This window comes from Triturus cristatus, chromosome 9 (assembly GCF_964204655.1).
Source record: "Triturus cristatus chromosome 9, aTriCri1.1, whole genome shotgun sequence".
NCBI classification, from domain to species: Eukaryota; Metazoa; Chordata; class Amphibia; order Caudata; family Salamandridae; genus Triturus; species Triturus cristatus.
In genome coordinates this window covers 1,035,342,339-1,035,355,780 of record NC_140592.1, presented here as the reverse complement: position 1 = coordinate 1,035,355,780, position 13,442 = coordinate 1,035,342,339, and the positions used below count along the sequence as shown (strand labels likewise).

Here is a 13,442-nt window from a genome sequence, read left to right as displayed (position 1 = left end):
CATAGTGAGCAATGCTGGTCTACAACTCGCCAGGGATATGCAAAACAGCCTGAAAACATTTAACCAAACTGCAAAACATTTATCCACTGGTATAAAAACAGAGCATACAATTTAACTGAGCTAACATTTTGAAGCAGAAATGGATTTGCTTACGTTGAATGGATTTTGCTGGACTCTCAACTTTAAAAAACCCAGCATCAAACACAACTGTGTTTGAATCTTTTGTTGCTTGAATCTCCGATGTTTCAGGCAATACATCTTCCCGCTTCATTTTATTTTTCATCGCAGCCTTGATTGCAGCAAGCCTGTTTCGGGCTGCTGCCCTTGCATTGTCCCCCTGGTTCGGTTTTGATGCTGCAACTGGGGCAACCTTTTTCTATAAAAAAAAAAAATTAATAAGACTATCCATTAGACATGATTAACCAGGAAAATGTGTTATGGTCATTTCTAACGTATCCTGAAAGATTAACAGGATATTTTCTACAGAAAACTATGCCAATTGAATCATACGTTTGAGATGGCATTAGCAGGGGTATCAGATTGGCAGTCCAAAAAGTAGCCAATTATTTTTATCTACGTTATAACATAACTTCAGGAATATTTGATTACAATGTGTCAAATCATGCTGCCATATTAGATTAAATAAATGTCAAGACTTCAAGGAAAGGATGGGAAAAAAAATTACAGATTTTATTGGTTTTCATGCAGAAAACAACGTAGTCGTTACAATTGTCATATGCTCGATAAGATCTTAGCAGTTACAACAGGTAAATAGAGTAATCCTGATATGTAAACGCCAAATATTCTACCCCTCCCCACACCCATATGAGTCAATATGAGGTTACTTAAATTCTGCAGGTTATTTAATGAAGTGCTCCAGCACGCTGGGTAGGGTGACAAAAGGCATCCCACAAGGATGCGCTAATTCCCAACAGGTATCAGAAGGTGCCCAATACAGGCCTGGGCGAGTGGTATATCAAAGTAAACAATCATGGCGACCCCACAGCAGACACCATGGGTGTATCGGGCTCTGGAATAGAAATGCTACCACCATGGTTGCCCAGGCTGGGCTATATCAATCTTTCCTATTCCACATCGGGCTTCTCTTAAAAGTATGCTCACCTCGCAGCCGGCCCTTTTTATCGTTTCTTTCCTCCGCATGTGTAATCGGGAAATATCTGCCTATGCGCTCTGAGGTCAAGTAAGACCTATGAAAAACCTAATTAATGAGCTTGAAACTTGCTTTCCTAGAGACCCTGGGCGTTCGGTCAGGATGTTGTCCCAGTCCTTAGCAGCAATAGGGATACCAAAATCATCCTCCCACCTAGATCATAACTTCTCCAATGGCTGTTGCTGATCCGCACGCAACGCTCTGTACAAGCAGGATACAGTCTTGACGGTGTCTGCTGAAAGAGCTATACATTGACAACTCTGCAACGGCTGAGATTCAGCAGTTCCTGTGCCCCAGCGTTTTTTACTGCTGTCGTGAGTGCTCTGTGCAGTAGAAAATGTCCCTTAGGCATGTCGAATTCGGCACTGAATTTCTCAAATGGGAGCAGTTCAGAATCCTCAAAAAGGTCTCCCATATAAGACGCCCCTGTCACAACCCAGAGATCAAGGCCTCGCCAGCTTCCACCATTGGGAAATGCCCTCAGAAGTCCCAGAGGTAGTTCCAGGGAGTATGCAATTTTAGTACATATTTTCAGTAAGTCTCTATTCCAGCACTTAGTTAATAGTTGAAACTCCTGGGACTCATTTGTGGACAACAGTCGCACTCGGAGAAACACTTTAAGGAGGCCGGACAGTGGGGGCACAAAGGGGTCCAGTTCAGAGCCTGTCTGTGTGCCAGGGCCCGAATCAGCAATTGGGCTGCTATGTAATAGATCTTAAAGTCAGGGACCGCCAGCCCACCAGCCGTTGTTACGTATTGCATCGTTACTTGCGCCACCAGTCTGCATCTACCCCCCTCCCCCCAAATAAACGCAGTGATCAATGAAGCCAGCTCTTTAAATATTGCTTTCAGGACCCATACGAGAAGTGTATTAAAGAAATAGAGATAGCAGGGAAGAGCCATCATTTTCAGGAACACTATTCTGCCTGCCACCGAAAGCGCCAGTGTCCTCCAGAAATCTATAGAAGATCTCGGGGATCTGATAGTTCGCCCTACATTCCCATCCAACGAGTCAGCATGATGATAGACCCTAACCCCGAGGTAAGCCAAACATCAGGGTTCCCATTGTAATGGGGTCAGTCCTTCCGGGGGATCGTTGCTCTGAGCGACAGGACAGAGCCTGGACTTCTGCCAATTAACCTTTAAGCCAAATAATAGACCGAACTCCTCCAGCATAGGTTGGGCTCCCCTCAAGTCCTCCCCCGAATTGCGCAATAAGATGAGTAAGCCATCTGCATAGAGCGCTAATCAATGGTGAGGTCTCCTAATATGTAAACCCCTATACATGTGCCCAGACCTAGCAGAAGCCGCCAACGGCTCCATGGTGATAGCGAACAGTAAGGGGGACAGAGGGCATCCCCATCGTGTTCCTCACCCCACTAGATCGATTAAAAAAAAAAAACTTTATTAGCAACACATTTCCTCTTTCAGGGTTTCGATAGTGTCCAAAAACCACAATGCATTTTCATTGTAGGTTTAACCCCAGCAGAAATATTCATTACTTTACTCCAAAACTTCAACAGCTCTGAAAGCCAACAGAATATGATGGGTGTATTTGGGGTGCCTAACGAGGACAAAGATTTCCTCTCAAACAAGAAGCAAACATACACAGACCATGCTGTTTGCAGTCTTCTTTAAGATAACTCAATGAGAATGCATACTCTGCCCCAGTAGTATTTTAGAATAATAGGTCCAATACAGTATGGGCTTCACCACATAATGCAAACATAGCACCAAGATATGAGGCATCTGTCTTTAGGGTGGGGAATATAAAGCCCAACCTTCTGGATTTTAATGTAAGATCCATTGCCCAACCAGGTCAAAGATCGACATGCAAGAGTACACTACTCCGTGGTAAACAAGTTCACAGCCAGTCACAGGTGAAGAAAACACTAAGTAGCTGTTGGATTAAAGACCAAAAGACAAGGACTGATATTTGCAACACTTCATGAGATCACACAACCTAATCAACATCTACTGTATGATGTATAAGCTAATGGATTCCAAGAAACCAGACTTTTCTCCCAGCAAATTGGTCACTAGTTGCACTTAAATTGGGTAATTTCCAATCCAGATTTGCTTATGCAAAACTACATCCTTTTTATACATGTTCTTCGTAACCATTTCAGCTGCCTTGCTTCTATATTACTCCATATGACTTGTTCTATGTAATCAACCCTCACTGATGCATACCCATTGCAGTGTACTGTGTTCTACTGTAGGCCTAGGTCCGTACTTAAAAAATATCTGAAATAATGTAAATGGGACTGGATGCAATCTGCTGCTCCAGGAAATAGTACTCCTGAAGGTCTTGGGCACACAATCTGATTCTGTTGGTATTCGAGGATCACAACTAGGATTAACTATCTTGGACCGGAACAAGTGATTGAAGAAACCGAGTTCCAAGATAGTCCTGGTAATTTTTTTATGGAGGACATTTTGGAGTAGAATTCTACACTCGTTTAAGAGGAATCTTAAATTGTTTGGTAGGGAAGAGCCATCTCCCAGAGCGCACTGAATGAAAACAAGATAATACTTCACTATACAATTATAGTATTTATTTATACTACTATGTAATTATGTCTCAATAAGTCATTATCATGTCAGCCAATGTAAAGTGCTCAAAACGGTGATCACAGTTTAAAAGTGAGTTTATGTGGATCTACAATGGACGACCTTGAAGATTTAAAGTATTTAATTAGCAGAAATATTTCCTTTAGTCTTAAAGCAATTTGCATTAGTCGGTCAACCGTCCGCCAGGTTGATTAATAGTGGTAATGGCATTTCGATCATGCAGTTCAACTTTATATGGCCATCAGGAAACAAACATTTAGAGCATAATACACTTGAATTTTTCTGTATGTCAATGGACCATCATGAGATAGCAGTAATGAACATGTGCACAGGGCTGAGGCAAATAGCTGGCTAATAAACAGTTAAAGAAGTGGGAGAATCAATCAGTACACATTGCCTTCATGCATCTCTCTGGTGGCAGCGCACCCATTAATGCACAAGTTACTACTTGTGTAACGGTATATCTGTAAGAGACATTAGTTAGTGATAGATTCCTTACCTTAGAATATCCCCAGGCGTCAGACTGGATCTGGAAAGTATTGCTAGCAGTATCCCTGTGTGTTAGTAGGAGGCGTCGTGAGCGCCACCCATGCGCACAGACGTCCGTTCTGTACACTACTTTCTGCGCCAGGAACGCAGAGCCATGCAAGAAACTGACCACTGGTGCCAAGAAACTAGGGCCCTGAAAGGGATGACCTTAACCCTAGAAACAATTCGCAGAACGGGGAGGATGGGTGGGGTGGTAAGGAATTATCACTAACTAATGTCTCTTACAGATATATCGTTACACAAGTACTAACTTGTGCATCTGAAAGAGACAAGTTCGTGATAGATTCCTTACCTTAGAATAGATACCCCAGCAATACCAACCACGGTGGTGGATCTGCGAACAGATTACACCAGAAAGTCACGGAGAACAGAACGGCCAAAGAAGCCGTCTCTCCGGACTGTCAAGGCAATAATACTTGGTAAACGTGTGCAGCGAGGCCCATGTAGCTGCCTGACAAATATCCTGCAAGGGGACGCCACGTCCCAAGGCAGTAGTGGCTGCAGTTGCCCTGGTAGAATGGGGACGCAGCCCCACAGTAGGCTCCTACTTAGCCAAGGAGTAACATGCTTTGATGCACAGAACGACCCACCGAGATGGTCCTTTTATGCACAGCCCGACCTTTTTTGGCACCCACGTACCCAACAAAAAGCATGTCATCCACCCGGAACTGCTGTGTACGCTTTAGATAGAATGCAAGCGCATGTTTTGGGTCCAGACGGTGGAGCCTCTTCCTCCCTTGAAGGATGCGGAGGTGCAAAGAAGGTAGGCAAAGTGATGGTCTGCCAGATGTGGAAGGGCGTGACCACCTTTGGCAAAAAAGGACGGGTCCTTAACACCACCTTGTCCGGATGAACAGAAAGGAAAGGAGGTTTGGAAGAAAGAGCCTGGAGCTCACTCACTCCTCTGGCAGAGGTGATAGCGACCAGGAAAGCAGTCTTAAGAGTAAGAAGACGCAAAGGACAGGTATGAAGGGGCTCGAAAGGAGCGCACATCAGATAGGTCAAAACAAGATTCAAGTCCCATTGAGGCATAATGAACAGCACGGGAGGAAACGTGTGCGTATGCCTTTAAGAAAACGGTTAACAAACAGGGACTTAAAAAGAGAAGGCTGATCTGGAAGCCTCAAAAAGGCGGAGATGGCCGAAAGAGAACCTTTGATAGTGCCCACAGCAGAGCCCTGCTGGGCCAAAGAAAGAAGGAAGAGAAGAACTTCAGAAAGAGGGGCAGAAAGGGGATCCACAGCCTTCGCTGTGCATCATGCCACAAACTTGTTCCACCTGCAGGCGTATACCGTTTTAGTGGGACGGACGCCTGGCTGCCAGAATGACATCACTGATTCGGGATGAAGATCGAAGGCTGTCAACTGTTGCCGCTCAATCTCCACGCATGGAGGTGGAGGCTGGACAGGTTCAGGTGGAGAACCGTCCCCTGCTGCTGCGACAGAAGATCCTCCTGAAGAGGCAGTCGGATCGGGGGATCGATTGCCATGCTGAGTAGCTCGGGATACCAGTATCTTCGTGCCCAATCCGGAGCCACATGGATGATTTGGGCCCGGTCATGCCAGATCTTCTTCAGCACTCTGGGCAGAAGTGGTATAGGCGGAAAGGCGCACAATAGACCGCAACTACACTAGTGACGAAAAGCGCCAAGAGCGAGTGCCGCCTTGAAAATTCCAACGCACCGAATTGATGACACTGCGTGTTCTCTTTGGTGGCGAATAGATCTAACCAAGGCTCTCTCCACATCAGAAAGAGACCTTGCACCACATCAGAGTTCAGACGCCATTCGTGATCCATCAAGCACCGGCTGCTGGGTTAGTCTGCCCTGGCGTTCAGAGAACCTGCCAGGTGTTGAACCACCAAGGTGATGCCTTGATGTTCCAACCACGCCCAGAGGCGCAGAGCCTCCTGACATAGGGTCCACGACCCCCTCCAGCCCTGTTGGTTGCAATACCACATGGCAGTGGTGTTGTCCGTGAACACCTGCACTACACTTCCCCGGACAGAGGGAAGGAATGCCTTCAGTGCAAGTCGGATCGCCCGAAGCTCCAACAGATTGATATGGAGCCGGGACTCCGCTGAAGACCAGAGGCGTCTGATCTCCGCCTCTCCCAAGTGGCCACACCATTCCAGGAGGGACGCATCAGTCACCACTGTGCTCTGGTTGGGGAAGGGAAAGGGATCTGCCATTGACCAAATCTAGATTCATGAGCCGCCACTGCAACTGCTGTGCAGTGCCCTCTGAGATCTGGACATGATCGGACAGGTTGCCCTGATGTTGCGCCCACTGGAGCTTCAGGTCCCACTGCAGAGCCTGCATTTGCCAATTGGCATGTTGCACGAGCAGGATGCAGGAGGGTCATCCTGACTGAAACCCAGAATAGAGGCTGAAATATCGGAATCATAGCCTGAATATCCCAGACTTGCGGCTCGGGAGGATAAACCCGAAACCGTGTCGAATCCAGAATCGCTTCGATGAAAGGGAGCTTCTGAGAGGGACTTAGGTGCGACTTCGGCACCTTGATGGAGAACCCCAGCAAATGCAGGTCAGCCGTAGTCTGAAGGTGGGAGACGAATGCCTGGGGTGAGCCCGCCTTCAACAACCAGTCGTCGAGGTAGGGGGAAGACTGACACCCCTGACCTGCGCAGATTAGCTGCGACCACCACCATCACTTACGTGAACACCCGAGGGGCGCTGGTAAAGCTAAAGGGGAGCACTGCAAACTGAAAATGCTCTGGGCCTACGGTGAACCGCAGGTAACGCTGGCGGGCCGGTAGGACGGGGATATGAAAATATGCGTCCTGCAAGTCCAACACTACCATCCAGTCTCCAGGGTCAAGGGCAGCCAAGAACTTCCGGAGGAAGCGATTGACGTTAAGGAGGTCCAAGATGGGTCGCAAGCCCCCTTTGTCCTTCTTGGGGACCATAAAGTAGTGAGAACAACCACTCCCTACGTTCGGCCCAGGAACGCACTCGATGGCCCCCTTGGCCAAGAGGGCCGTGACTTCCTGCTGGAGAAGTACAAAGTGTTCCCCTGACATGCGGTGGCATGGCTGGAGGGGAGGACAGAAAGGGAAGGGAATAACGCTTGCGGATGAGCTGCAACACCCACTTGTCCGATGTGATATTGTGCCAGTGGAAGGGGGGGATCCTGCCACACACTGGCAGGAGTGCTCCACAAAGCTCGGATTAGGAAGGTTTGGAAGTAGAAGCGGGGGAGCTGGACTGACCCCCACACCGATTCCTAGACCCGACCTGCGGAAGCCACGTCCGCGCTGAGGCTGGTTCTGTACAGGCATGCTGAAGAAACATGCCTGGGCGCCTCAGCCGTGGCCACGAAAGGAACGAAAACCAGGAGTGGCCAGGCTTTTTGCGGAAAGACCCAAGGACTTGGCCGTGGCCCGCAAGTCCTTAAAACACTTCAGTGCACTGTCGGCCTTCTCACCAAACAGGCGAGTGCCATCAAAGGGCATGTCTATGAGTGAGCTCTGGACATCGGACGAGAACCCGGTAGATCGCAACCAGGCGTGGTAACGAAGCGCCACAGTCGTAAAAATCGCCCTACCCAGTGAGTCCGCGGTGTCCAAACCACACCGAATGGCGAACTTGGCCGCATCCTTACCCTCAGCAACAGCTTGGGACAGCACAGCGTGGTTCTCCTCAGGACACTGAGGCAACACCTGTGCAACTGTATCCCACACCGCGTGGGAATAGCGGCCCAATAAACAGGTGGTGTTCACTGACCGCAGCCCCAAGCTGGCTGAAGAGAACAACCGCTTACTGAACTGCTCCAGCTTCTTAGAGTCCTTATCCGGCAGAGCCGTGTGAAAGGCACTCTGACATCGAGGCTTGGATGACCAGACACTCAGGCGTAGGATGAGTGGTCAGGAAAGCGGGATCACCAGGCGCCGGGCGGTGACGCCTGGCAACATTCTTATCCACAGGAGCCCCTGTGGCTGGCCTCGACCGAGACGTCAGTGAGGCCATGGTTAAAAGGGAGCAGGGGCTCCGACGAAGTGGACGCAGTCTGGAGCACCTCAGTCAGGAGATTAGTTTTGAGGGCCACCGTAGGGAGATAAAGGTTAAGGACCTCAGCTGCTTGACGGAGCACCATCGTGTAGGAGGTGCCCTCCTCCATGGTAAGCGGGGAGAGGCTAACACCGGGTCAGAGGAGACATCGAGGTCGCCGGCATCCTCCAAGTCGTCCACCCAGTCCTGCTCGAAGTCACACTGACTGGCAAAAGGATCCTCAGACCCCTCCCAGTCGTCCTCCATCTCTGCCGCAAGGGGAACAGACCACGATGGCAGAGCTGGAGCCGGACAACAAACATACGGCGCCAGGAACGGTGCCGGCTGGGGCCGCATCCCAGGTAGGAACAAAATGGTCCTGGAACCGGGACAAGGGCGGGACGAACGGCACCCACTGCGGCGCTGGAGGCGGAGCCGAGGGTGGTGCCGGCAGCGCTGGACCTTGTGGCACTGGAGCCGGAGCCAAGGGCACAGGAGCCTGTGGTGCCGAAGCTGGATCTGCCGGCGGCCCAACAGGATCCCGACACGGGACCGCGGGGCCCGAGGAGCCTGAGGCCTAAAGAGGCGGTCCATGGTAGCAAGAAATGTTTGCACCTGTTCGGGAGTCGCCGATGGACCCGGGTAAAGTGGGTTGGCCGTGGTACTCCCAGGCTCCAAAGGAGCCGCAGGGGCAGAACCCCTGGCCCCCTCATCCGAGGACCAATAAGGGGGGGGGGGGGAGGGGGGGGAGGGGGGGGGAGGCGTGGGAGAGCGAGCTCGCTTCTTCGACTTCTTTTTGTGTCGTCTCTTCCCCAAATCCAAGGGCGAACACTTGGACCCCGAGAATCGACGACTGTGGCCCCACGAGCGAAACTCTCTGGACCTGGAACGGCGCTGGGACGAGTGCCGGACCTCCAGCAGCTTCCGGCCCGACAGGACCGGGAGTCGTGGTCGGTCTCTAGGCAGTAGAGGCAAAATTTACTTTCTCAGAATGAGATGCTTTAGTTAAATACTTTGCAATAGGCAAATGAATTTTGAACGCAATAGTTACAGTTTGTTGCAATAGGCAACAATTTCAAACACAATAATACATTGAGCTCAATGGGAATTTCAAGTTCAATGCATTAGATTACTTTTAGGATTACTTTTCTAACTCCAGGACTGGATCCTAGATTCAGTCATGAGACAGTTCCTTGAAACAGGTGAGTAAACACAATTTAGTTACGGTTGTGATTTTTAAGCAATATTTTGGTATTTTAAAAGTTGACACTTCGAAACTTTTTCTAAAGAAATCACCAATGTTATCTTATGGGAGGAAATTCACTTAGCAGGTAAGTGGGGTTATTATTACTTTTTCTAGCTCAGTGTTGGATCCTGGATCCAGCAAGTGTACTGCCTGTAAGCAGTTGAGCGAATGCGTTTAGGTTATACAGGCGATTAACGAATATTTGTAAGTATGCAAAATCGACACTTTATCAGCAAAAACCAGGCAATGTTATCCTATGGAAGGAAATTCAAGTTGCAGGTTAAGTATGTTTGTTAGTTTTGTAATCCAGTGCTGGGCTCAGTACTGGGACATCTATCTAAAACAGGTAATGAATTACGTTTTCACAGTTGGTACGATTTTTAACGACTATTTGTAGTTTGCAAAAATCGACACTTAGAAGAAATTTCACAGAAAAACAGTCAATGATTTCATTTCCTATGGAAGAAAATTAGGTTACTGGTAAGAATGGTTGTGAATATTTTTCAGGGTCAGTGCTGGGCACCAAGATCCAGCACCGGGATCTCTCCTAATAGCAGGTGAGTATTTTCGTTACTTGGTTGATTTTAGAAACTCCACACTTAGCAGAAATTTTAGAAGAAACCAGTCAATGTTACCCTATGGAGGAAAATTGGGTTATCGGCTTTTGGGTAAGTACTCGATTGGCAGAGTTAAGGTTCTGGGTACAGACTCAGGGGTCTCCCAGGGTCAGGTAGGTACAGTTGTTACACCCTCAGCAGCACAGGGGCAGCCGGGTGCAGAGTGAGTTAGGCCCAATGTTATCCTATGGGAGGCAGGGGGGCCTTGGTTGGTGGCTGCTGACTAGAAGGCCATGTGGCTGTGGGAGCTGGGCTCCTGGTCACTTTCACAGGGCAAATGGGGAAGTAGATAGGTGTAGAGATTACACTGCCAGGGCCACTCGGGCTGCTGGGAGCAGGGTGCTTTTGAGCCTTCGGGCGCTCAATGGGTTTCAAAGGGAAAGCTCCTGGTCGAACAAAGGCTGCAAGCTCGGGGACGAAGATTCTTCAGGTGCCACCACCACTTCGAGAGGTAAGTTGGGTAGTTGGAGGATTGAATATGCTACTTACCAGTATGCATCTGTTCTTGGCATGTAGGGCTGCTGACATTCATATCTGTGCATAGATCGCCGCCTAGTGTTGGGTCCGGATGTTTGCACGTTGTTGTCCTGGAAGAGTCTTCGAAGTATCCTTGGATAGGTGACTCCTCCCCTGGACTACAGTGCGCATGGGCATCCTCTCCATCCTCAGATTGTTTTTCGCCATTGTGGCAGTGATGGAGTAGATACAGAAAGTGATGACCATGCTATACAGTAATTCTGAGAGCTGCAGCTGCTACAGGCGCCGGGGAGGAGGGAGGGCGATATGAATGTCAGCAGCCCTACATGCCAAGAACAGATGCATACTGGTAAGTAGCATATTCAGTTCGAGGCATGTGGGCTGCTGAATTCATATCTGTGCATAGAATACATAGCAGTGCCCTCTATTAGCGGCGGCTACCAGTGCCAGCTGCAGCGGTCTGAAAAAGTGTTTTGAGAACAGCCTGTCCTACAGCTGCCTGCTGTTTTGACTGCACGTCTACACAATAGTGTTTTGTAAATGTGTGTGTAGTGGACCATGTGGCTGCTCTGCATATATCATGCAGGGGAATATTTCCTAGAAAAGCCATGGAAGCCCCCAACTTGCGCGTTGAGTGGGCTCGTGGTGGAATAGTTAATGTGCGTTTTGCCTTTTGATAACAGATTTGAATACACTTAACTATCCATCTGGCTATCCCTGCTTTGGAGATGGCGTTACCTTTGTGGTGCGGGGCAAAGGCAACGAACAGTTGTTTTGTCTTCCTGAAGGGTTTAGTCCTGTCGATGTAGTACATGAGGGCCCTCCGTACATCTAGTGTATGTAGTGCCCTTTCTGCGACAGTTTGTGGGTTTTGGAAGAAAACGGGCAGTTCAATAGTTTGATTCATGTGGAACTGCGATATTACTTTGGGCATGAATTTGGGGTTGGTACGTAGTACGACCCTGTTGGCGTGAACCTGTATGAATGGCTCTTGAACGGTTAGTGCCTGGAGTTCACTAACTCTTCTTAAGGAAGTGATCGCTACCAGGAAGGCTACTTTCCAGGTAAGGAATTGAATCTCGCATGAGTGTAGAGGTTCAAAGGGTGGACCCATCAGGCGTGTGAGGACCAAGTTGAGGTTCCACATTGGAGCCGGTGGGTGGCTTGGTGGAATGACTCGTTTGAGTCCCTCCAAGAATGCTTTGATGGCAGGCACTCTGAATAGTGAGAGGTGCTGCCTGGTTTGCAGATAGGCTGATATTGCGGTCAAATGGACACGTATAGAGGTGTACGCCAGATTGCATCGGTATAGGTGTAAGAGGTAACAGATGATGTTTTGGATGGATGCGTCCAGCGGGTTAATGTCATTATTACCGCAATAAATGACGAACCTTTTCCATTTGGCTGCATAGCAAGCCCTTGTAGTGGGTCTCCTGGCCTCCTTGATGATGTCCATACAGTCAGGTGGCAGGTTGAGATAGCCAAACTCTAGGACTTCAGGAGCCAGATCGCCAGGTTCAGCTGTTGCGGATCTGGGTGCTGAATCTCTCCATGGTTCTGCGTCAAATGCGCGGGTTTGATCCGCAGCCTTTGATGCGGCACCACGGAAAGTTCGAGGAAGGTGGTGTACCACGGCTGGCGTGCCCACGTTGGAGCAACTAGGACGAGTGTCAGGGAGTGTTGTCTGAGTTTGCGAGCCACTAGCGGTATCAACGGCGCTGGGGGAAAAGCGTACGCAAATCTGCCGGACCAGTTCATCCATATCGCATTGCCCTGCGACTGCGGATGTGGGAACCTGGCGGCGAAGCTTTGGCATTTTGCGTTTTCGCTTGTCGCGAATAGGTCTATCTCTGGATGACCCCACTGCTGGAAGTACGGTTGGAATACCGATGGGTGTAGCTCCCACTCGTGCATCTGGTGGCTGTGTCTGCTGAGCAGATCCGCCATCTGGTTGTCCTTGCCAGGGAGGTGTTCCGCCATGAGGAACATGTTCCTCTGAATGGCCCACTTCCACATGCTCTGAGCCAGATGAGACAACTGTGGAGAGTGTGTTCCTCCCTGCTTCTGTATGTAGTACATTGCGGTCATGTTGTCCGTCCGGATCAACACGACCTTGTTGCATAGATGTACTTTGAATGCCTTCATGGCCAGGAAGATTGCCATCAGTTCCAGAAGGTTGATGTGCATCTTCTTTTGTTGTGTCGTCCATAGGCCCTGCACTGTGTAGTGGAGTACATGAGCTCCCCATCCCTGGAGAGACGCGTCCGCTGTCAGTACTATCTGTGGGACAGGCTCTTGGAATGGTCGGCCCTTGCAAAGGTTTTGTGGATTCCACCAATGCAGAGAGTTGTATGCCCGACCGCTCACCAACACTAGGTCTTTCAATTGTCCTTGAGCCTGATTCCACTGACGTGCTAGGCACTCCTGAAGCGGGCGCATGTGTAATCTCGCGTGCGGGACTATGAAGATGCAGGAGGCCATCATGCCTATCAACTGCATAAACACTCGCGCTGGAAGTGAGTGATTGGGTTTGAACTTGGAGATCAGCAGTTGTATGCTGTTGATCCTCACTAAATTTGGCTGAGCTGTGGCCGCCAGAGTGTCTATAGTCGCACCTAGGTACTGTTGTACGTGTGCGGGCTGGAGATGGGACTTTGGGTAATTTAGTGAGAATCCCAGACTGTGGAGGAGATGAATGGTGCGGGACATGTGGCTGGCACATTGCTGGGCTGACTTCGCTTGAACGAGCCAGTCGTCTAGGTAGGGGTAGACGTGTATATGCTGCCTCCGTAGATGTGC

At 49.3% G+C, this 13,442-nt stretch overlaps 1 protein-coding gene across 4 annotated transcripts in view; it reads right to left on the bottom strand.

The window, feature by feature from the left end:
- DLGAP5 (DLG associated protein 5) overlaps positions 1-13,442 on the bottom strand; it is a 351,164-nt gene that overhangs the window by 75,494 nt on the left and 262,228 nt on the right. For all 4 annotated transcript variants that reach the window (XM_085626824.1, XM_085626826.1, XM_085626823.1 and 1 more), the window contains one exon: positions 154-376. In XM_085626824.1, the coding sequence (XP_085482950.1) occupies positions 154-376 (223 nt within the window). The remainder of the gene's footprint in view (positions 1-153; positions 377-13,442) is intronic.